The sequence below is a fragment of the Hippoglossus hippoglossus genome, chromosome 19 (assembly GCF_009819705.1).
Source record: "Hippoglossus hippoglossus isolate fHipHip1 chromosome 19, fHipHip1.pri, whole genome shotgun sequence".
NCBI lineage: Eukaryota > Metazoa > Chordata > Actinopteri > Pleuronectiformes > Pleuronectidae > Hippoglossus > Hippoglossus hippoglossus.
The window spans coordinates 10,208,935-10,232,365 of NC_047169.1; the positions used below are offsets into that span (position 1 = coordinate 10,208,935).

Here is a 23,431-nt window from a genome sequence, read left to right on the forward strand (position 1 = left end):
GGATGATTGTTTTTTACCTTCAATGTTTTATTTTGGGGGTAAAAGAGAAGAACAAAGGGTTTGAGATTATTTTGATTGGGGGGAAAAAATACCCCAAGCAAAACATCTGAATCAATATTTTGGCTAAACTTTAAAAAAATATATTTGTCAGATTTTTTTTATATTGTCGGCTGTGTTCAATAAAGCTTTGGTCCAAGTGGCATGAAATCATCTCCAATAACTTAACACAAACCAGCAGCATTTATTTAAAGAAACTTTTATCAGAAGGTTTGGATACAAAGTTTTTCTTCACTTAACTTTGTTTAATCTAACACTTGGTGGATTTGGTTATTTTTTGGCTGAATTAAAAACCAATGGGATTATAATAATTATATGCAAGTACCACAACATTAAAGAGAGATCTAAAGACTTGTCGAATGAAAAAGAAAAACTGAGTCAAATGTTTTGTTTTGTTTTAATGAGACAAACATGAAACAATAAATTACAAGGAATCTGGATAAATAAATATTTAGGAATTTTTGTTTTGCCTTCATTTGTATGAACAGTGCTTTGACAAAAGAGCAACAGCAGTAAGAAAACAGCCTTTAGAAAAACAAGCATTTATATGGCATCAAACTAAACACAGTCGTCCGGAGGAAAGAGGCCAGGAGAGAGAACCAAACTGAAGACGCTCTTCAGTTCATGTCTTTGTTTTCAGTCTGGAACCAGATTCAGTCCAAGGCCTCAACTCATCAAAACAGTAAACTTACTGACGTGTATGATTTTTTGAAGTTTTGTAGTAAACAAAGTATTTGATTCATACTGTAATTGTCCAGCATCATAAAGCACAGTTATCTTCTGTCTCTCCTCAGCAGACTGAACATAAGGATGACATGACAGCTCCAAATCTGCATGAGTTAGTCTGGATCGCCCCCTGGTGGCTGACTGCAGCATAGGTCAAACCACGCTTACTGTGCGTGTTATATCTCTTAACACCAAAATTGGTGGGTATAAACAGTTTTGTTTTTATGCAGCAAAAAACATCAATTGACTCTTTTCCCCATTGGCAGTAGCAGAGTTTTCTTTTCAGTTTTTTAAAAAACCTTGTTTTGCTAAATTAGTACGTTCAACCACGTGACTCGTTTCCATCGCCGTCTACTGCACAGTCATTAGACCCAGGAGTGAGTGTGGATTGAATCCATTCACACTGCAGACAAAAGCCAGATGTTAGTTGGTTTTTTGACCAGTGGAAAAGTGGCTATAGTGTCGGGTATGAGCCAGCTCCAGACTCGTTACTGCGCAGACTGACTCCGAATGTGCAAGACGGCAGCATTCCTACCCGGGATAGTTAGGCCTCATTTCTAGATAGTGGGAGGACGTGGAGACCTGTTGTCCATCTTTATATACAGTCTGTGTTTACACACTGATTACACTTCTAATCTGACTGAAATCATTTCCCGCTCGCTCCTTCATTTTTTTCTCTCCAGTTAAATGCTTGGATACCCGCAGCCCAGTTTAACAAACACAACCTGTTTGAAGCTACTTTGAGATGAATCAGACATGTTTCAAATATCATTTCAGCAGATCTGAGGAGGAGTGGGAGTCTTAACCAGAGATCACAGCGTGGTTGCAGCACTGCAGAAGTGTGTTTGTTTAAAAAATAAATAAAAAAAAGGAGCTGTTTGAGGATTTAAATAAAAGGTCAGTGAATCTTTTCATCTGGGGATGAGAAATGAAACGTTCAACGTTCAAACCTGCGAAGAGACGGGTGTCAAAAGGAAGAGCCACGTTAACGGCTGAATCCCTTGTGCCAGGTCCAAGTGTCACTGCAGCAGCAGGAATATCAGGTCCACGTCAGCTGTGCTGCGTTCAGGAGTCAAACCTGTGGAAATGTTTAATCCTCTGCAGCTCTACAGCCCCTTCAGAGTCGACACCTTCTTCTTCCGAGCAGCCAGCATCTCGTAGAACGGGTCTTTGCTGATTGCAGCTCTGCAGGTGGAAGACGAAGGAGGGTTAGATGCAAAACCTCCAGGAAGTCATCTTCATCACACTCATCACCTACAGGAGGAGAGGGTGTTTGAACGTGACTCACTTGATGTTGGTGATCCACTCGTCCTTCTCCTCCGTGGTCGGGGCCGAGATTCGGTAAAAAGTGTGGTTTCCTTCGACGACGCGGCCGTCCGCCTCCGTCTTGCAGGCCTTGATCACCTGATCTTTGTGGTTGGGGATGTAGAGCTCGAAGCAGTTCTGGGGAGAGAGCAGCACAAACAGGATGAGTCAGGGTTGGGTCAACAATAAAAGTCTGAAAACACAAGTTAATTTTGTTTTGAGCTGGAGGGAATAAATACGACAGAATTTAAAAACAAAGTCTTTAAAGAATTACTTTGTGGTAAAAAACCTTTTCTGTGCATCAGCAAGGACCAAACCAATTTTAAAACATTGCACTTAGTGTCATCTTAACGAAGCAGCTAAAGGATCCAACCACAACAGGTACAGGATATATAAGATACACACGTGCTTAAGGGGGATGAAGGTGAACTAGAGTTAACCTCAAGTAAATGGGTCAATTCAGTGCCTCCAATCACCCAAATCCCAATCTGCACAGACAGACCCCGGTCAAACCGGGATTCGCACCGGGAACCTCCTAGATGTGAGGCGACTGTGCTGTTGTTATTTATATTCTAACATGTTTATACAGTTTTCTAAATCTCAGGGAGTGTCCGATCGCAGTTTTGTTGTTGACCACAGCAGTACAATGAAAATTAATAATCTTTAATAATTACCATATTTTAAGTTTTAATAGATAACAGGCAATTTCTTCTACATGAGCAACTTTGTAAATGTTTTTGCCTCCAGCACCCTGCTGTGTTTACTTTGATATTTATCTGGTGACCTCTTGTGGAGAGAGAAACAGCTGAAATGGTCAGTTACATGACATAATGTGGCAGAAAGAGAAGAGAGAACAAAGTGTTTACCGGTTTCTTAGAGTCATCAACTTCTCTGATGCTCAGATTTTCCAGTGGAATAATTCCTCTGGGTTCTTTATCCTGGTAAACAAAGAAAAAAAAATAATGACAGTGTGAGAGATCCAAGTATAACTTTCTGAAGCCTCCGTCTGTTTAAGTATTTCTCCTCTTACTCTGTCATGTAGTCAAAACTGGAATTACTCACTGTGGTGTATTCAAAGTAGTAGAGGCAGTTATCTGTGAGGATAAACCAGCGTCTCTTCCAGGTCTTAACTCGTCCACCTGAGGAGAAATCAGAGATGAGCTGCTGCTTCACCGGGGGACAGAAAACTTTAGTTAGAGGCGAAGCAGAAAGCTGAACTTCAGACGACAACACTGTGAAGCACACTGAAGACACAAATCAGCAGCTGACACGAAAGCCTACTGATCGTAAAAGCTGAGGTTAGAAACGCGGGTCAGTGGTCAGGTCGAGGAGTCCAGCAGTTAGAAGCAGATGTGAAACTACTTTATTCGCTTTTTCACATCAAGCATGGTGCGAAATCGCATATGGAAATTAATAAATCTGTCTTTAATATGACTAAAACTGTGATGTGAAGGCGAATGGACACAGACAGTGGCGGGTAAAACAGGGGGGAGGGGGCAGCTCAGAAGCAAGGTAGTGCGTTAAAGCTGGGGGAGTGTGAGGGTACGTACCTCCTGGAGTCAAAACCCATGAAACACAAACAAAAAGAATGTCAAAACAAGAGTTTAAAAAAAACTTTGAAACTTTCAGTCAACTTTATTCAGTGTTTCTACATGATTTATCCTCTTCATGTCCACTAGAGGGCAGTCCAACTGAACAAGTTAAGGTTTGAATGAAATGAACTAGTTCCTTTTTTTCTGACGCACATACCGAGTTTCAGGAGCCAGCCTTCTCTGTCGGGGTTGAAGAAAGTGTGTGTGAGGTCGTTCCCATCATCCTCTGGGATCTTAAAGGGTTCATTCTTGATGCTGTCGTACAGATTCTACAGAGAGGGAACAATAAAGGTGACGGGTTGAGGGAAGGTTAGAACCTCTTTTATATACAGTCTATGGTTATAACAAGCTTTACTGGGTTGGTTTATCAATATGTATGACACGGTGTTAGCAGGATTCACACAAAAGATTCTCTGTGCATCTCAAAAGCCTCTGTGCAAATATTTAAGAATGAAATGGGAATTTTCATTTTGGCTGAACACAAACACACCTGACATCACAGCTGCTTTCAGACATGCACCAAAGAGTGGACATTTCCCTGAAATTTTCTGGAGGGGCTAAATCTGAGAACGTAAATGCCCGATTCAGTTGCCTCCAGATATTTTCCAGAACTTTTCCCGGAAGATTCACAGCGAGGATACTAATATCTCAGGATGAAAAAGGGGAACCATACATGTAGAGGACGCCAACGAAGATGTCAACTTGCAAAGACGAGATTAAAGGGCCGATGCTGACGATTTTCTTGTTGTTAAAACAGGAGAATGGATAAATGTGGTGTGAATTGAACGTCTCTCACCCTGAGCAGCTCCTCTGGCAGATCTCCTCCGTCATTGATGCCTCTGTTCATCGCTGTGAATCTCTGAACCGGCGGTTTGTCCTTCACGTTAGGGTTGTGTAGACTGGTGTTCAACATAATCACAGCGAACGACAACACATAACAGGTATCTATAAAAAAGAAAGAAATAACATGCATATGTGAGACTTAAGTCGTAAATAACTGGAGTTTCCTTTGTCACTGATTTCTTTGCTGGATTCAACTGGAAAATGAGGCTTAGTCATTATTTCTTTTGCTTATACATATTTATTTTTGAAGTGAAAAGCTTAACAAAGTTCATGTCCAAAACTTACCTTTTTAAAAAGGCTTTTTATTTTATTTTTATTTGTTCTCCATTATTTTAATGTATTGATTTCAAATTATTGTTGAATATTTTATTCAATTCATCAACCATACAAAACTTTGCTGTGAAAAGTTCTGTGTAGTTAAATTATTATTAGTAATTTGGTAAATAGTCATTAAATTATTATTTCCTCAGATTTGAGTAACAGCTGGTGTTGGGAACCGAGACAAAAATGTCCATTAACTATGAATTAAAACTGGAGATACAATTGTGTACGAAATGTGTATTTGTGATCAGACTCAAGTTCCCAACACGTGTGTAGACAGAATTCAGTGATACAGAGAAACTGTGATTATGAACATGTTTGGGGTTTTCTTTGCCACCTCCTCGTTCCTGTATTCTCTCTGAGCAAACACACACTCTGGTACCTGTGCTCTGAAACACTCCAGGGTTACAGTGACAGTATCGCTGGGCGAACGCCTCCATCATGCGGTCGATCTTCTGAGCTTCGCCGGGCAGCCTGAAGCTCCACAGGAACTGCCTGAGCGCCTGGACCAGGTGCAGGTCCGAGAACTCGTGCAGGTCCAGGAAGGCGTGCAGCACCTCGATGTTGAAGTCATCTCTGCACGACGCCAGGAAAAAAATAAATCCCCCCACACACACACACACACACGAGAAGAAAAAAAAACACACACACGCACATGGGGGAGGGAGAAGGGAGTAAACAGAACAAAAACAGGATCAACAACTGAACACAGCTTTGTTTAGCTCTGAGTTGGCAGCTGAAATAGATGGATGAGATGTGACGAGTCAGATAAAAAGAGATTAATGGATCATCTTTTAGAACTGCTAATGCAACATAAGCTCATATTTACAGTTTATTATAGTTTTCTGACGAGGCTTGATTTCACACACGAAATATTTGTAGCTCTAGAAAAAGCCCATGGATAGAAATTATCAGTATTCTTCTTTATTTTTTAGAATAAACTATTATCTTTACTTCTGGTGAAAAAAATTGATATTATTCATGGAAGACATTATGACATGTACAGAAGGAAAAGAAAAACTAATAATGTCTGAACTCCATTTAGCTGCTTTTACGGTCCTGTTATTCTATCATGTCCTGCTGGGGATCACTTACCGCTCCCCCAGGTAGTCCCCAATGGCCGTCTTATTCAGCCCCTCGCCCTTGTAGAGGAACTGAGCGATGTCGTCGCTGGTGTTTTTCAGCAGGGAGCTGTCCACCAAAAAGCGGATGCCCTGTAGGAAGAAATCAGAGTGCAACCCAACATCATGAACTAAAAAATACAAATAATCCTCAAAAGAACCGAGCAGGTAAAGAAACTAGTCTTTTTCACTGGTTGTGGCTTCTCCTATGTGAGGATGTGTTTTCTCTCTAGATCTTTGTTGAATTAATATGTTGGACTGTTGTCCGGATAAAGAAAAATATAAAATATTTAAGACATCAGCTTGGACATTTTCCTCATTTTTTTTTAGGTCTTAATGATCAACAGATTAATCAATACTAATGAATCACTAGATTTAAGAGATGCTGATTCCTTCTCACCTTCTTTGGGTCCATGTTGAACTTCTTTCGGCCCATGGCCATCTGTTTGTTCCTCTGCATACTTTTCCTAAAAAACAGATGAATAGTTTAGAAAAGGAACCTCAATGAACCAATTACAATTTTGGGTGAACTATCCCTTTATTTGCGGACCTAAATCCCACAGGGTAGTAAACTCCTCTGTTCTGAGGGTCATGCTGATTTTCACCATGAATGCACGTCCAGTGAAACAAAGGCTGAGTGGACCATGTCCGCCCACACACGTGCACAGAAATGGTCGTTGAGAGATACTTTACCTCTCTTCAGTCAGGCCCAGGTTGTCAATCTCATTGGTCACCTCTGCTATCTCATCCTTCAGTCTCTGAGAGCAGACAGAGGGAGAGACCACAAAAGAAGATGAAAGGGATGAAACAGAAATTGTTCTGTTTGGTTTTTGAGCAGAGACACTGAACCAAAACAAGCACAGGCACACATGTGATACTTGTGTGATATCTGACCCGTAACCTCCAGCGATGCTTTGATCTGAGCATCAGCAGAATTCATCACACATCCTCGTCTGTTCCAGCTACAGCTCGCTGACCAACACAACCACACAAATACTTCCTACTGACGGAATGAAACCAGTAAAAACACTAAAAAGTGCAGTCGTGATTCACTCTCCCTCAGTCCGACTCCTCCTCAGCACGAGTTATGTGGAACAGCCACCCTCTGCAAAGAATACCTCTCTAGGAGCTGTAGCACCTGCTCTGGGGTCAGGGCCGACCACCCGCCTCTCCTTTCCTCTCCCCTGTGCTGACCTAGATGTATCAGCCCACTCCCCCCTGACACCCTGCCTGGTCTGTTCCAGTGTCACATTGGAGACAGGAGTATGCAGGATCAAAGACTTTGACTGGCTTAGCAGAGCTGATCAGAGGCAGGAAAGAACAGGGAGGCGAGAGACAGATGGAGAAACACTGAGCGCAGCAGAAAAGATAATGGACTGAGGTAATAATAGAAGAGAAACAGAAGTGGACATGGCCGCAGTTTCAGATTAGAGTCATTATAATTTATAAACACCCCAATGAGTGTAAACCAGGCTGCATCACCCTCGCCTACAGTAAATAACGTCAGTTGTCTGGATTCCCCCATGTGCGTTTCCATGGTTACAACGCCGTATTAACAAACGGCATCCTCCGTCTCCATTACTGGAATATTTCACGGCTCATTAGCCATTCGCCCCCAGGGCAAGATGGGGCGGAGCTTAAGAGAAGGGAAACGGGTGTCGACCTTGGTAATAAACTCCATCAATCTACTGAGAGCATCGCTGCCCTGAAGGCATGTTATTGTTATTCTTTGTATGTGTGCGTGTTTTGGATTTCCACTTGACTGATGCTGACTGAGGGCGATGTTTTAAAGCATTTTAATGACTACAGTTTCTTTAGAATAATCCCTTATTGAATATTTTTGGGTAATTTGTTTGCCATCGTAATTTAAAAAAAATATTTTTTTAGGTATAGATTTAGGATTAATATTTGAAGGTTTGAAAACTGTTAACAAAAACAAAAACACATCCCCATTCTTACGGGGAAAAAAGTACCCACATATAACAGTCCTGCCACTTTATTTAAGGTTGTGAGATTAACTGATGCAGGAGGTTAACCTGTCCCTCAACACAGAAACAGCCGGAGGGCACACAAAGATATATATATATATATAGAAATATATATAGGTGCAGCTCGCTCTGTCTTAAATGAGTACAGTGACGCTCCAGTTGTCATACACACACTGCCCGAGGCTCGCTGGTCTAGACATGGAGGAACAAATGGCTTTCACAGTTTTAGAAGTCTGTAAATAATAGTGTCCCACATGAACACTGAAGCTTTTTTCTCAGTGAAATCAGTCCTCCTGTTCATACTCAAAATTAAAACATCCCTTCCTAAAGTCAATATAATTCACATCCATTGTAAGGAAATCACAAAAATATTTTCCAAAATGTTTTTTTTATTATCTCTTTTTGTAACTTTTCATCCATTAAAACAGAGAAACACCTCTAAAGCCTTTAAATAAATCTTGCACAGAACGAGGACAGTGCATTTTGTCCCACATCACTAACATTGAAAAATTGTGAATCTATCGCTTCAAAAATGTAATGTCACGGAGAAAGAGACTTGCAACAGTCCAGATAACCACAGGGTTCACTGCCGGGACAAACATGAACTCCCTTTCATGGCTGCCCTGCTGAGAAAATATTTCATCTGAGCAGTAATGACTGAGGACAGAAAACAGAAATAGACTGGAGGCAAAGAAGTGAAACTCCAGATGAATTCAGCTCGAATTTTGTTTTACAAACTGGTTTAAGAAATAAAAAGTAAAAGGGTAAGGAAGTCCAGATCAGGGTTTTTTTATGACTTCAATCTAAATCCAGGGCCTAAATATTGAGTCAGACCTGATGACTGATGTTGATGAATATACATCTAAAATAATCTTACAGAATATTACATATTACATATAAGATAATCAATTGTGAATCTTTCAATCATACTGTCTCTGTAACTGAGTGTAGGCATCGATGACACAGTATATTCAACACAACTCAGCAGTGATGCTGTTGGAAACAAACATGGTGGACCAACTAAAACATTACTAAACAAATTTAAAATGCAATAACTGTGGAAGAAACAACACCTAATTCAATTACATATCTATCATCCAGCAGGTTAAAGTAAGAAGTGGTTGTGTGCATATCCACCAGACTTCAGGAGGGTTAGTGCTTCATACAAATCTGTGAAATACAACATTAAACTCACAGCTCCCTGTTATTAGTGATGTTTACACCTCCAAGTAGAACTTTGGCATTTTTTTTAAAGTTGAAGAGGATGAATACTCTGTGTTACACTGTGACCTGTCAGATCACAGGACCTGCAGCAGAACCACAGTGAGTTTGTCTTGTCCATGCAAAACATCGGTGATTGAATGAACTGATAGTCACTGAATGATGAATTATAATAAATATCATTACGGCTGTTGTGCTTTCACTTTGGCTTCTCCGACAGCCTGCTAGTGAGGTGCAAACACAGCTAAAGGGAAACTCAGTGTCAGAGCAGGATTAACAAATGTCACACAGCACTGACAAAATATGCCGCCAACTCAGCTTTGTGTCAATTTTTCAGATTTGATCGTTTAGTACCGTAGTTTGTATTAGGGTCATTATGCTTGTCTGCTGATTAATCCCTAAATCACGCACATTCCACACAAAACAAACTACTATAAAAAGGTTCAATGCAGGATTCAAAGGGATTTGGATTTGACAAGCGGAATCTTAAGTGCATTCAGATTGGACAAAATGCATTCAAACCTCATCCCTGACCCTGACGCAGATCCTTATCATCGGCTCAGGACATGCCTACAGTGTAAGAGAGATGAGGTCATGTACAGTACGAGTGCTGCTCTTACTTGTATGTCCTGCAGCAGCTCTTGTTTTTTGCGGCGGATGCTCTCCAGCTCCTGTCTCTCCTCTGGACTGAGGTCATCAGGAACTGAGGAGGAAGGAGAGGAACACGCATGTCAAATATGAAAATCAACTTTTCTCTTCTCTCACACACACACACACACACACACACACACACACACACACACACACACACACACACACACACACACACACACACACACACACACACACACACACACACACACACACACACACACACACACACACACACACACACACACACACACACACACACACACACACACACACGAGAGACCTGAGAGTCCCTCTGCTATGGGTCACTATGGCAACACAATCTTTGATCCATCAGCCATTAACACCCCCCCACACAACCACACTGACATCTTAACCTCAAACTGGACGAAGAAATCAACCCCCTTTGTTTGTCCCCTTTGCGCACGCACGCACGCACGCACGCACGCACGCACGCACAACAATGTATATCTGTTTAGTTGCATTTTTTTAACTGATAAAAGCAACATTTATATTTGCCAGAGCTAATTAGCTATTCAAAAAAAATATAGGCAGCATTTGACGTCATTTTAACACTTTACATTAATGACATTAATGTGTAGGTGTAGGACGCTGAGAATCTGAACTCCTCTACAGAAAAGAATGGAAGAAAACCTCTAAATCTAGAGGATTTTGATACAATAACACATTCAAACAATATCAGGGTTTAGCCTGGTTTAGCACAAAGTATTACAAATAAAAAGTAAATTGAGGATACTGAGGATCTTTGTAGGTGAGTGAATGAAGACAAAAAAGCAGTTGTCAGATAGAAGATTTGTTAGTAGGAATTCGTAGGAATTCCCCTTGCTAGAACAAGGGGAAATTGACAAAGAATAGTTGCTCTTTACATGAAGCCATGGTTACAGACATTTTAATCTGTATAAAGCTGCTGAAATCACATCATTTAAAGAATATATATATACAATTTATTTTACATTTATCGAATAAAAACAAATGTCTTACATTATTTTGTTATCATTCAGCCACAGTTTTACCTGTAAGGCTGCAACCAAGGATTCCATTCTTAATCAATAACGATTATTCTGGGGATTCCTCAGCCTTTTAAACAAAAGTCTTAACTGTCATTTATTGTTAATGGTTAGATTTCATTGGTTTCAATAACCAAATGAATGATAGTATGAAAATGGTGCATTGGGATAGAAGTGATATCTTACTGTATCTGTTAAGGTGCCGCCCTCCATACAAACACACCCTAAACTGTAGATGACCAGGTGTGTGCTCTGATAGAAGAGAAGTTAATGTGCCCTCAGACACAAACATAATATCTGCAGAGCAGCGATAAAGAGAGGAGGGAAATGCCGATCTGTCAGTGACGGACTTGTGGTTTTTCTTATGAAAACATGCGGGAGGAAAAAGAGGGAAGCGAACGATAAGAAATGAAAAGCAACATGAAAAATGGTGCTCGTTTCATATTAATGATTTTCGAGTTATTTTCAAACATCCCACCTCCGCACTGTGGACTGTAACTGCGGCTCCTCTCCAGTGGTCGCCTCATGATAAATCTGCTATGGCTTCTTCCTAACGTATATTAAAATGCTTTAACTGGAGTAAAGGCTCAATTTATGTCGAGCGACAAGGAGCCACAGAGGAGTCCAGTCAAGCTGTGCTGCTGCTGCTGTTTGTCAGCCTCATTAGAGGAGCCACGCTGAGGGATTCAAGTGAACTGTTCACTTCTCTTTGCCACCATGACCAAGTTACTCAGCGTCAACTCAGCGAAAGTACTTCATTAAAGAAGAGGAGGCGCAAGTATGGCTGGTATCACAATATTAGGTCACAGTTTTTCGTCAGTGTCTTATGGCATCTCTTTTTCATCCTGACATATTTGTTTTCTTCCAGTTTCTTGTCCGTTGCGTTTAGAAACATCGTTGACACACTGACCCGCTCGCTGTGAATTTTCAATTGATCAATTCAAATCATATTTCTGAAGAGCAGATTTCCTGCTTTTGTTTATCTCCTATGACAGGACACTGAATAATTTGCGGGGTGAGATGGTTTTTCCCACGAAACAAGAAACTTCAAGACATAAACTTAAGCTCTGGGAAGGTTTTCTGACACATTTTGTAAATGAACTGTTCAATTGATAAAACCAGAAAAATCCAATACAAAAGAACAGCCTCAATCTTCCTACTACAGTGCTCCTCTAACCTCTAACAAAAGGCAAATTCTGAAAAGCCCAATGTATGATGTGACAGGTGTCGCAGCCTTGGATACTGGTATTATTTACATACTACAAACACACAGACAGTGACGCACTCGCTCATAATACACACACCCCTTGCCCAGAAAGAAAGTGTTAAGTGGGCCGAGGTGGCTCATATTATAAACCTGAGGACGAGAATAACACACAATTGTTAGCGGCGAGGCAGTGAAACTGGCGTTCACGCTCTCTCCTGCTTTTCATAGAGAGAGGAAATAACATGCGGGTGGATTAATGACAGCTCGCGAAACCCTGTCATGTCATCATTTCACAAAAAAAAACACTCACATTCAAATAACAAGTGTCTCCGGGTTCCTCACCCAGCTGCTCTGCGACGTCCTCAGGTCACGGTGTGTGTTTGTGTTGGCCAGTAATGGGACACCTTGTCATAGCAATGATGACCAGCTGCTCAGGGCAACCAAACCAATGTCCAGACTTAAAGTTCACGCTTACTTCCACTCTGCTGCTTGTAAGTTACACAACACATCACATCCTCTGACGATGCAATGACGGACTAAACAAACTTCATTAATAATTCAGCAGTTACCAAACGGATACTGTGACTTTATCTAGGTCCCATGAGATTTCAGAGGAAGGCATGACCACACACACGCACGCAAGTTTCTGAAAATGGTTCTAATGCAGAAGTAACGATGACGCACTTAACGCCGACACATGTGTGTCATAATCCTGAGGGTTCATACCAGAGAAAGCGACTTTGTGCTGATGGACCTCACCACCAGTCTCGGAGGTCCCAGTGCAGCCGAAAGCAATCCTTTTTTGAAGTTTTCAGTCCAACAAGCTTGGATTCGTACTGCAGCTCCAGCGCCAGTGTCCACAACACCGATTTCTGACTAAAACAGCCAAAAGCTCCTATGGCACAGTAATAATCCAGTCCTGTCTGATCTTTTCCAATCCCAATCCTGTGGTCCTCAATCGTCCAGCCTCCCAGCCTCTTTAATCCTCGGGCACAAATTCCAGCAGAGGAGTGAGGAGGGGAGCAAGGCCGGCAGCTAAATGAGGATAAGGACGAGGATGACGAGTATGTGTATGTGTGGGGGGGGGGACCCTTGAATTCTCATCTCTCTCTGTCGCTCCCCCTCCCACCTTTCTGTCCACCTCGACTCCTCCCTCCTTCAATGAATGGAGCATCAAACACAGGCTCCCCCACGTGGACGCCGGCGCCCGTAGGAGACAGAGGGCGGGGAGGTGGCAGTTTCGCATGCATCTTCAAAAACTATGTGAAATGAGGATGGTGCACAAGTGAGGCTGACTCACCATCTCATATTTAACAAATAACAAATAATTCAAAAACAACAGCTCTCTGTTCTGGCAGATGCAAACCAGTCATCTTTCTCCGCTCATCACATGTGTTTGCTCGTAGAAATGAACCCGCACGAATAACAGAATGGCATTTGACCTGGGACCCATGGCAAAGCAGTTTGCTTATGGTTAGAAAAACGATGTGTACTCATAAAGAATGAGAGTTTCAGCATCTGGGCCGGTTTACAAGGGAATAATTGTCCACTTCAATGTTCACAAGGCCATAATTGTCTGTTTCTAAATGTTCCCAAGGGCCCGAGGATGACAAGCTCAACACTGTGATAAAACCCTGTAGTTATGGTAAACTCCCTGGTGACTGACCGCATTCACGCAGCCTTAAGGCAATAAAGTCCAGCAAGTATGAAAGCAGAGAGACATAAGAACAGCAGAGGATAAACAGGGGGTGAACAAAATGTGACCTGAAGTAGAACATCCTGATGTGACCCAGAGAAAAATAAGAAAGTGTAGGTAAAGACTTCTTTTAAAAACAATGAATCATAGGTTAAAGTGAACACATTTTTTGATGATGTAAAGAGTTATTGTCCTGAATGTATTATCTACTTGTGTTTGTAATTATTTTTAGATCTTTTTGGATGCTTAAGATATTGAATACCTGGCCAATAGAAAGCAAACACTTTTTGACTATTGTAAATACCAAACACAACGACAAAATAATAATGGGTTAGGCAGTGTAGACACTCGAAGGGATAATTATCACCTAAAATAAATGGTTAGAAAATATATATTATCTTTACGTATAAAAATACAGTTAAAAGTGTATTTAAGTGGTTTGAAATGTTGTTTAACAAATTAGACTTGTTCTGGACTCAGAAATATGTGTTACATCTGTTTTGAAAATACTTTTTGAAGATGTATTAGTCATTGACCCAGTTATGAGTGATCAGAAACAATCCCGGTTGCTTAGCGTAGGTCTCTTCTAGCTTTACAGAGTCCACCTTATATGTGGTTGGGAATGGTAAGCCTGTACTGGGAGCTTTTCAGCCTCAAGACACTTAAGCACATTTTATAACATGATTTCACAATAACACTGTGCAGGCAATGGTTTTTTTTTTTTGACAGTAGATGGAAAACCACATCCTTTCAATGTGAGAGGAAACACCAGTGCAGCTGTGAGGAAGCCTAACTAAAGAGATCCTCTTCTCTCTCCATACTGACTTCTTACAGCCTCCTACCCCCCCAGTGTCCAGCTCCTTGGCCACATTGGCTGGAAAACTGGGCAAGAGAAGTCCACGCAGGCAAATCAACCCGGGCAGCCGAAGTATTTTTCGGGAGCCATCGCTTCTTTCCCAGACAATCAATGGCTGCATTGACTGTATTTATAGACCCGTGAGTTACGAAGTGCCGCACAATACGCGTTGAAACCCCATGAGGTCTGGCCTCAATCCAGATTAGTAATAATGGCTCCCTTGTGCCAGCTGATAAAAGACCGCCTCAGAGTCCTAAACAAACCAGTGGAGTGAATGCGTGTTGCCGTCGCTGTGCACACGGCTAATTAGATAGAAACACACGTTCAACTTCCTCTTATTAGCCGAAGAGCGAGCGTCGGTTGTGTAGCATGAGATAAAGTTACGCTAGCCGGTTAGCATCTGAATTAGCCTGTGACGTGCGTAAAGCGGCTCGGACAACTCACCAACTCCGTCCTCCGACTTCAGCACCATGTCTGCGCTGCTGCCGGACGCTGCTCAGCGGGGGAAGCTGGGTGGTCTTCACTTTTGTGTGACTTTGCAGGTCCGAGCGGGTCCGTTATGTGTCAGTGGTTTACCGTTAGACTACCGACAACTGTGTGTGTCTGTGTGTCTGTGTGTGTGAGGAGACAGCCGGTGCTGAGCAGAGCAGGGGGCGTGGCTTCAACTAAAGCAGCCAATCGGAGAGCAGTTTACAATCTCTCCATCTATCCATCTGTCTATCTATCTATCTATCTATCTATCTATATCTATATCTATCTATCTATATATCTATATATCTTTCTGTCTCTCTGTCTATCTATCTATCTATCTATCTATCTATCTATCTATCTATCTATCTATCTGTCTGTCTGTCTGTCTGTCTGTCTGTCTATCTATCTATCTATCTGTCTATCTATCTATCTATCTATCTATCTATCTATCTATCTATCTATCTATCTATCTATCTATCTATGTATGTAAGAGTTTGAACACTGCTTCTGAAGAGAAAAGAATATATCTCCTGCATTAAACTTTCAAAACACACACACACACACACACACGCACACATGCACACACTTTCACAGTGGTTAATCACGTGTATGGAAATGTTCTCCTTTGTGATCACGAGGCGTTCACTGACACAGGAAATGAAAGGATGGATTCCTCCACAGTCTGGATGCAAATGTCCTGCAAGAAAGTGAAAGTGAACAGAGGCCGACTCTGATCCAACATGAACCCATGAACTATTTCAATATGCACCAGCTGAAGCTCTCAGAATGAGCCACACAGTCCTCTGCCTGGAACAAATATCAGAAAAGTGTGTATAATTTAAAGTTGCTGTGTGTCTATTTCAGAATGTATTGAAGTGAGTGTTGTAGCTCGTCGGGGTGGAGCTAATTTTAACTTCTTTATTAGCTTCATCTGTAGCAATATTTTGTACTCCAGATAATTATTATAGATGCCAGATAAATGTAATTGATTAAACATTATATTTCAGGTTTTGCCTCTGAAGCAGAAGGGAGGCGAAGCACAAAATGCAAACACACAGATACAGAACTAGATTTGTTCCGTATCTTTGACCCTGTTATGTAATATGATAATTCTGACAAGTCTGTGTGGATATCTCATTAGAAGACCTCGCTGCCATGTCTTTTTTATTATTCCTAGTATTATTTCCATTCTCGAAAATTAGGCGTGTATAGGGGACTTATATTTTTGAGTGTGTGCAATTTGGTGCAGATCCAAATATAAATCAATATCTATTGAATTTGTTTGTTGTTACTACTGAGTGCCATTCTATTTCTAGCTGCTTTTCTTCAGTCTATGGGAAATGTATATGTATGTAGAAAGAAAAAAAACAAGAAAAGATTATTCACATTCTTAAATCTGTGTGTGTGTGTGTGTGTGTGTGTGTGTGTATCTGCTCATAAAATCAGTTTTAATATGTTTCACGTTTTTTACCCCTCCACCCTGAAATGATGAAAGACTTGGCAATAAGTTTCTCTCCCTCCGAACAGGAAGAGGATACACGACACACCAAGAAATAAAAATCAACTATCTCCGAAATAACATTCCCCACCTGCTGAATTAAGGGAGACATATTATTCCAGATGGGTGTGAAGCCTGGAGGAAGCAGGTCTGACATCAGAGGTGGACGGCTTGTGGGCGAAGGAAAGAGGAAGGGAGGGGAGAGGATGGAGGGAAGGAAGGATGGAGGAAAGGAGGGCAAAGGATTGCAGCTGTGCGCTTGAATCGGCGCTTTATTCAGAGGTTGGACGAACCAGAAACAGGATGTGGTCAGGCGGGGTGAGGACGAGCTGATGCAGTTTAATTTGAACAGTTTTAAGGGTCACCACACCCAGATGCAAAAGACATTTTCAATCCTCAAGTTAAGCTACTGTACTGCTTATTTATTAACTATACGTCACGGCTCAAAGGCTTCTCTGTGAATCATGACACACAGAGGCCTTGAGGCAAAATTACCAAGAAATGAGAGGAAATGACATGGAGGGGAAAGTGCAGCAATATGGAAAGAAAAAGTCCCGAAAGCTGTCAGACAAATGGAAATAACCCTGGCGAGTTTCATTGTGTAAGAAGGATCAGTGTGAAATGCAGCTTGAAAGCACCTGCACAGAGGGAGAGCAGTGGGCAGCGATGGAGATTGTGTCACTATAGCACCCACTAGAGAGGAGGATCCTGGACCAGAGGGTGATGGGTGTGCGTCATGTTTTCAAATCGAGCCCACCACCATCTCTCACAAACACACACACACACACAAGTGTACAGACACATAGTTTGCCTGACTAATTTGTGTACATGACCACAGAAATGTCAAAAACACAGCATGATGCGAACACACACACACACATACACACACACACACTACACAGCGCTCTATATCTTGATAACCTAACAAATCACCACGGCAACTGAACACTGATAGCACTTAGTGCCAGTCTTGCTCTCCACATCTCGCAGCGTTTGTTGGCCACATATTAGGCAATCAAGAGTCGCACAACACAAAACCTGACACACAAATGCCTGTAATGTGAGCAATAATGATAACAGCTGATTTCTGAAACACCTTTTCAACCCTGAACCATTCAAGGTTGATTCTCTCCATTCATTGTTGCATTCATTATTGCATGGCATCTTTGTTTACAGCACAAACTCAGCAGTAAGTAAGACATCTCAACTAATCACTTTAACAAAGTACAAAACTACCAGGCACCGAAAAACACATTGCACCATTTGAAACTCATAAATCTTTCATCATAATAACTGAAAAATTGCAGCTCAACTTTGTGAAAAATACATTCTCATTACTTACACACACAAATACAGCAGAAATATATAAGAAATTAAATATGATATAGTGTATTTCGATGTGAAGTGTTTTATTTCAACAATTTTTTCTTAATAAAATTAATTTAAAGACTGGATGCCTGTATTATTTTACAGACAAAAACTGCGTCACATCAATACTTGCAACTGTTTTTTTCAGCTTTTCTCTACTTGATATATAAGTAAAGTTGTGTTCCTGCATATAGAACACGAATACAGAATTCAGAGGGTTGATTTACACAAATGTATGATAAGTTCAAAATCTGACTATTTCCTGAGACAACAGAAACAGACGTGTGTGCTCTTCCTACCTGTGGCTGCAGCAGGTCGCACTGTGGGACAGAGAAATGCCTGGAAGCTGGAGGCACACAACTCACTGACAGTCCCCATCACAACACTGTGTGTTCACCAGTTCAGGACTAAACAGCAACCTGTCAGCATCTCCGTGCTTCAGGACACCAGAATCAGCAGCGAGAGTCCAGCTCGATGAGGAGCTCGTCCAATGAGCTCCGGTGATTTCTCCTCCGACTGCCACCAGACTCTGACAGACTCTGAGAAAAAAAAACACTCTCCTCTCATTCTCTCTCCTCCCTCCTCCCTCATGTTCACACACTTGACCTCACTCCTGAATCCAGCCTCGCACATCTCACACTTTCGCTGCTATGCACACAAAACCAGTTAGTTTACGCCACATGATGGTGGATTTTTTAGAGAAAAACCCCGCCCACAATATCACAATATCTCTAATAATGCCCATGAATACACACACACACGTAGGCCAACTGGACACACACCCACTGCTGTGTAACTTTGAACAGTTGTTAAAGTATTCTTGAAGTGATGACAAATGTACACATGCATGCACGCAACCACGTATCCTTCTGCTTCACACCCACACACATATCAGAGCCCTGCAGTTTAAATTAGTCAGAGCTGAGAAACACTTAGAAATGCATATGATTACTTTATATTGTGTTTGAGATGCATTCGTATGCTTCACTTTTGCAATATTAGAAATAAGAAAAGTCCTTTATTGACATTAATTTGTGTTAAATTTGTATGTGATCTTTACATTGTTTGTTTCAGCCTGAGATCATGTATAATTTAATGATTTTTGTGGTGCTGTGTGACAGAAGTGAGTTTATATATTTGAACAAAAGTCATTTGGAGATCAGTTTCATATCTGTTTAAAATGTATGATTTGGTTGAATGCACTTATTGGATAAAAGCATCAGCTAAATGACATGTAATGTAAAAAAATAATTGACTTATAAAGCAGACTGTTATATATTTATATAGATTATAAAATTTGATTACAATTATTACTGAAGGATCAACATATAATCAGTATTCTAACAAGTAATCTTGTTCGAGGAAGATTCCATTGAACAATTCCTTGAAGGAAAATCAGAGCAATTTCTAAAAATCTACAGCTCAAAGTATAAGTAAAAGCAAAAATGATACCAGTGGTAGTTGTATATCCAAAGTTAGATTTCCAACTTTTTATTTATAAACCACTTTTCATACACAGAGGTATAACAATAAACAATTTAACAGCAGTATAAAAGCGATGAAAAGAAGAAAAGGGGTAATAATCTGACCAAATAAAAAAAAGAATACAAATAAAATAGCATCAGAAAACCAATGAGTCTCAGGTTCACTGTGTTTCAGCTGGTTTGTAATTATTTCATCCTCAGCAGATAGATTCCTCTACGGCAGAAACACATCTCTCTCTCTTTTTTACAGCCGTAATTTCAAACTTTCATAATGGTGCAGACCAGTGGGAGCTCCAGTGCAAGTCCATCAAATTTAGAACATCTCGCTGAGCTCTTCATGCTTTATTCAGCGGGTCTTCATGTGTTATAATGGAGGCTGTTTGCCACTGATGCTGAAGATGAAAACTTGAATTTTTTGAAGACTATTGTAAAATATTTTCTAAAACAAAATGTTTTTCTTGTTGTAGAGCCTCCTCTTTATCAGCCTGTATAATATTTATTCTGCATCTGCCTGAAAGTTAACACTGAGTGCGTCAAAGTGAAGACATTTTCCTCTCATGATCTGATTTTAATTTTGATTCCTCCTTGTTCTTTGATTTTCTCCATGGGTCCCAAACCTTCTCATGTATTCACTACGTACTCACTGTATTTCCTATGAGCATCACTGTAATTCTCACTTTCTCCTGTGCTCATTAAATCTATTTGTGTCCTCCTCTGTCTCCTCTCTCGAGAGCCGACCTCCTTCTGTTGCACTTGACCTCATCCTCTCTTGAACTTTTAATGTCACTTTTCCCTCTACGGTGTTTTCATCTCTCCCTCACCCAGAGCTTCCCCTTCTTTCTCTCTCTGAACAACAACAATCATACAAAAAACAGTTGCACGGTCGAGAATCTGGAAAAAGGGGTTTGAAATTTTTGCCCTGGTGTTCGGGGAGCACATTTCAACAGGATGATAGGACTGATGTCAGGAGCTTTAAGAGAGGATAAAGTGTTTGAGGCAGAACAGAGCGTCCTGACCTGAGAGAATGATCCACAGCAATACGACAAAAAGAGGAGAAGGAATCCAAGGTTTTCTGTGGCAGTTCAGTCATGTTTCATCTTTCATCACCAAGACTAAAAAAGGGAGATTAAAGAAACTCAAAACATATTACATAGAAAGAGACTTTTTAAGATATTTTCTTGGCAATTTCCTTTTATTGACAGGAAAGTACAAGTGGGAAATGAGGAGAGAGAATGAAGGAAGACAAACAATAAAGAGACGGTCCAGAAATAGACATAACTGAGAAAAGAAAAATCCATTAAATCTAAGTGAATTCAAAACTAATTTAGATCTGGAGAGGAACCCGTTGAATAATTTAAAGACCACAAACCAATAAACAAATGATTCAGCTCATGTGTTGTCACATTTAAAACATCGACCCTTATTGGGCAAATTCTTCAGGAGTTGTGAGAGTACTAGTTCGTCCTAGAGCGACGATCACGCACGTCACAATCGCAAGTTAATGAAAGTTCACGTCAGTTAACTGGAAACGTCAAACTATCCCTGTATCTGTCATGAATCACGTAAGTAACGTCTCACGAACATGACTGTGATCCTTGTTTGAACCTCACTAGAACAAATGTGGTGCAGCGTGTGGGTGGGATGACACACATGTTCTACATATGACAATTTTATTGTCTGTTTCCTAGAAAATCTTCAAAGTGGGTTTTAACCAACAAGTTGTCAAGTAAAAGCACAATAGGACAAAGTGCAAAGGAGGCGTGGCAAATAAACCAGGGTGTATATACAGTATTTAAATTAGACTAATGAAGAAACATGATGACACGACATGTCACAAAATGAAACAAACATTTCTGTCATATTTTTAATATTGTTTTTCACTTTTTTTTTAGGTTTCACTGGTGCTGCTGTAATGATGCCATCTTGTAGACTCCCCTTCTCCCAGAATAGCTTAATGGCACCAACTGGAAACTGAACACCACCAGCTGTTCATCTTTTTTGGATTTAACAGCAGTGGATGGGAATGTGTATCAATTCACATTTTCTTCTTTTTGCTCTAGTCTGGATGGAAACCAGGCGAGACGTGCTTCTTTGAGTTTTCATCTCACATTATAATCATGTAAACCTTTTTTTATTTGTCCGATACTTTGGTTCAAGTGAAACGTCGTCCTATTTACTTTCCTTTTTATGTTTTTTTTTGGTCCTGTTATGTGGATTAAATGACCTGATGACCTGAAATATGTCACAGTTGTGTCCACAGCTCAAAATAATCTGAAAACATTCAGGAAGATTATCTGACACAACTGTAAAGTCTAAGGCTTCTTATCAGTTTTGTCTGTTGGTTTATATATTGTGACGTTTTTCTTCTTATTATTGCCTCATTTTCTCTTATTAAACTGAATCTTGTAATTAAATGTGCTTCATAAATATGATTTCCATACCTTCCTGTTTTTAACGATGGGATCAGATTAGTTGAGGAATCCTCTGCTCTCGTGTCTTTTAAAAGAAGCTGCTGTGTCCTCTGGTGGCCAGAGGGTGGCATCACAACTATAAGGTGGGGACAGTGTTTAAATATTTGGTTATTTACAGCAGGTACATGACGGAGCAGCTTTGATTAAACGTTTTATCTCAAAAATACAGTATGGATTTAGTATTTATCGTAAAAATAATATAATAATAAACTTTATTTAGCCAAACAACAATGTTGAGGGGGAAGAAAACAAGATCTACATAAAAACTGGGTCACATAAAAGCAGCAAAAGAACAATTAAAATAAATAAATAGAATAAATGGTGATGGTAAAAAGACGACATCACATGAAATTAGGTCTATAAAAATGGATTTTCAGAAGTGATTTTAAATTAGATCTTATTTATGGAGAATGTTTAAACTGTTTTCAGATGAATGGGCCTTTTGATCATGTATTAGTCTCAAAGATGATCATACTCTGTCATTGTAACTATCCTCTATTTAACCACCATCACTCCACCTCACTGTCATTTTGTCCTCCTACCTTAAATGTGCCTGTCTCCTATACATATTTTAGGAGAAACTTTAAACAAAGCCATTTCACATCCTCATAATTTCAAATCTCCATCAATAATAATCCTATTGTCTTTTCTAATCGCACAACATTGCTATGGGTTGTTATTTAAATCATTAGTATTTATTAAAAAAAACAATAACACATCATACTCACTCTGTCTCCTCATTTGATTCATCATTTACGAGTCAGCAGATATATTCATGTGTAAATTGTTTATTGAACGTGATTGTCATAGAGACGCTTTGTTGTCGTAGGTCAACATTACACAGTAAAAGGTTGAAACTGTTTGTAATCGTGTTTTGTGCCAGTTTGGACCGGAAGTGTCCATTCGTAGTTGCATCACTTCCTGTCTGTCAACTCTGTCTTGGGTAACCAGGATTGAAAGCACAGGTTGAAGAAACAGTTCCCAAAAAGGATTTACCAAACTGGTTCTGCAAAGGGAGACGTCAAAGAAAAGTCATTTAAAGAAAAGGGGCAAAGGACAGTTAGAGACTACCTGCATCGATCCAATTCACCTCCAATACTATTCAATTTACACCCTCTCTCATGACTTTTACAACCTGACCTCAGTGTCAAATTCAAATCTCCATGTAGGAAGACAAAACATCCCCTCTGACAGCGGATGTCTATTACTGAGGAGAGAATGAACAGAGATGACAAAACCACCCGCTCTGGGATCAGCAGGCACATTTCTCAAATACTTTCCTGGTTGAGTAGATTACCACATCTATTTAAGTGTAAGAAGTCTACTCTTCTCCCAGCTCAGCCTCTCTATACTCAACTCTCACGTCTGAAGTGGGAAACTAACAGCAGCCCGTGGAAGTGAAGGCCAAGTTCAACTGTTTAACATGCCAGAAGTGTGAAGGTCAAATCTGACATCCAATGAAATTTAAAACAAACCCCCAAGATTATCTGTTGTGTTACAATTCTAGTGATTCTAGAGATTTGACAT

The 23,431-nt window shown here is 40.4% G+C and overlaps 1 protein-coding gene across 5 annotated transcripts; it reads right to left on the reverse strand.

The window, feature by feature from the left end:
* Positions 1 to 435: 435 nt before the first annotated feature.
* Positions 436 to 18,327, reverse strand: LOC117753305 (cytohesin-1-like). Of its 5 annotated transcripts, none has more exons than XM_034571294.1 (12): positions 18,249 to 18,327; positions 9,795 to 9,877; positions 6,659 to 6,723; positions 6,366 to 6,432; positions 5,940 to 6,058; positions 5,227 to 5,420; positions 4,477 to 4,625; positions 3,838 to 3,949; positions 3,151 to 3,227; positions 2,955 to 3,026; positions 2,072 to 2,226; positions 436 to 1,968 (listed from the first exon to the last, which is right to left on the reverse strand). In XM_034571294.1, exons 1-12 carry the CDS (start codon positions 18,325 to 18,327, stop codon positions 1,890 to 1,892), a joined length of 1,251 nt encoding a protein of 416 aa, XP_034427185.1. In that variant the 3' UTR covers positions 436 to 1,889. The 5 variants fall into 5 exon arrangements, with proteins under 5 accessions (XP_034427185.1, XP_034427187.1, XP_034427189.1 ...); XM_034571296.1 differs by lacking the exon at positions 18,249 to 18,327 and adding an exon at positions 12,787 to 13,146 and having other exon boundaries at positions 3,151 to 3,229; positions 3,837 to 3,949; XM_034571298.1 differs by lacking the exon at positions 18,249 to 18,327 and adding an exon at positions 12,403 to 12,745 and having other exon boundaries at positions 3,151 to 3,229; positions 3,837 to 3,949.
* Positions 18,328 to 23,431: the final 5,104 nt, after the last annotated feature.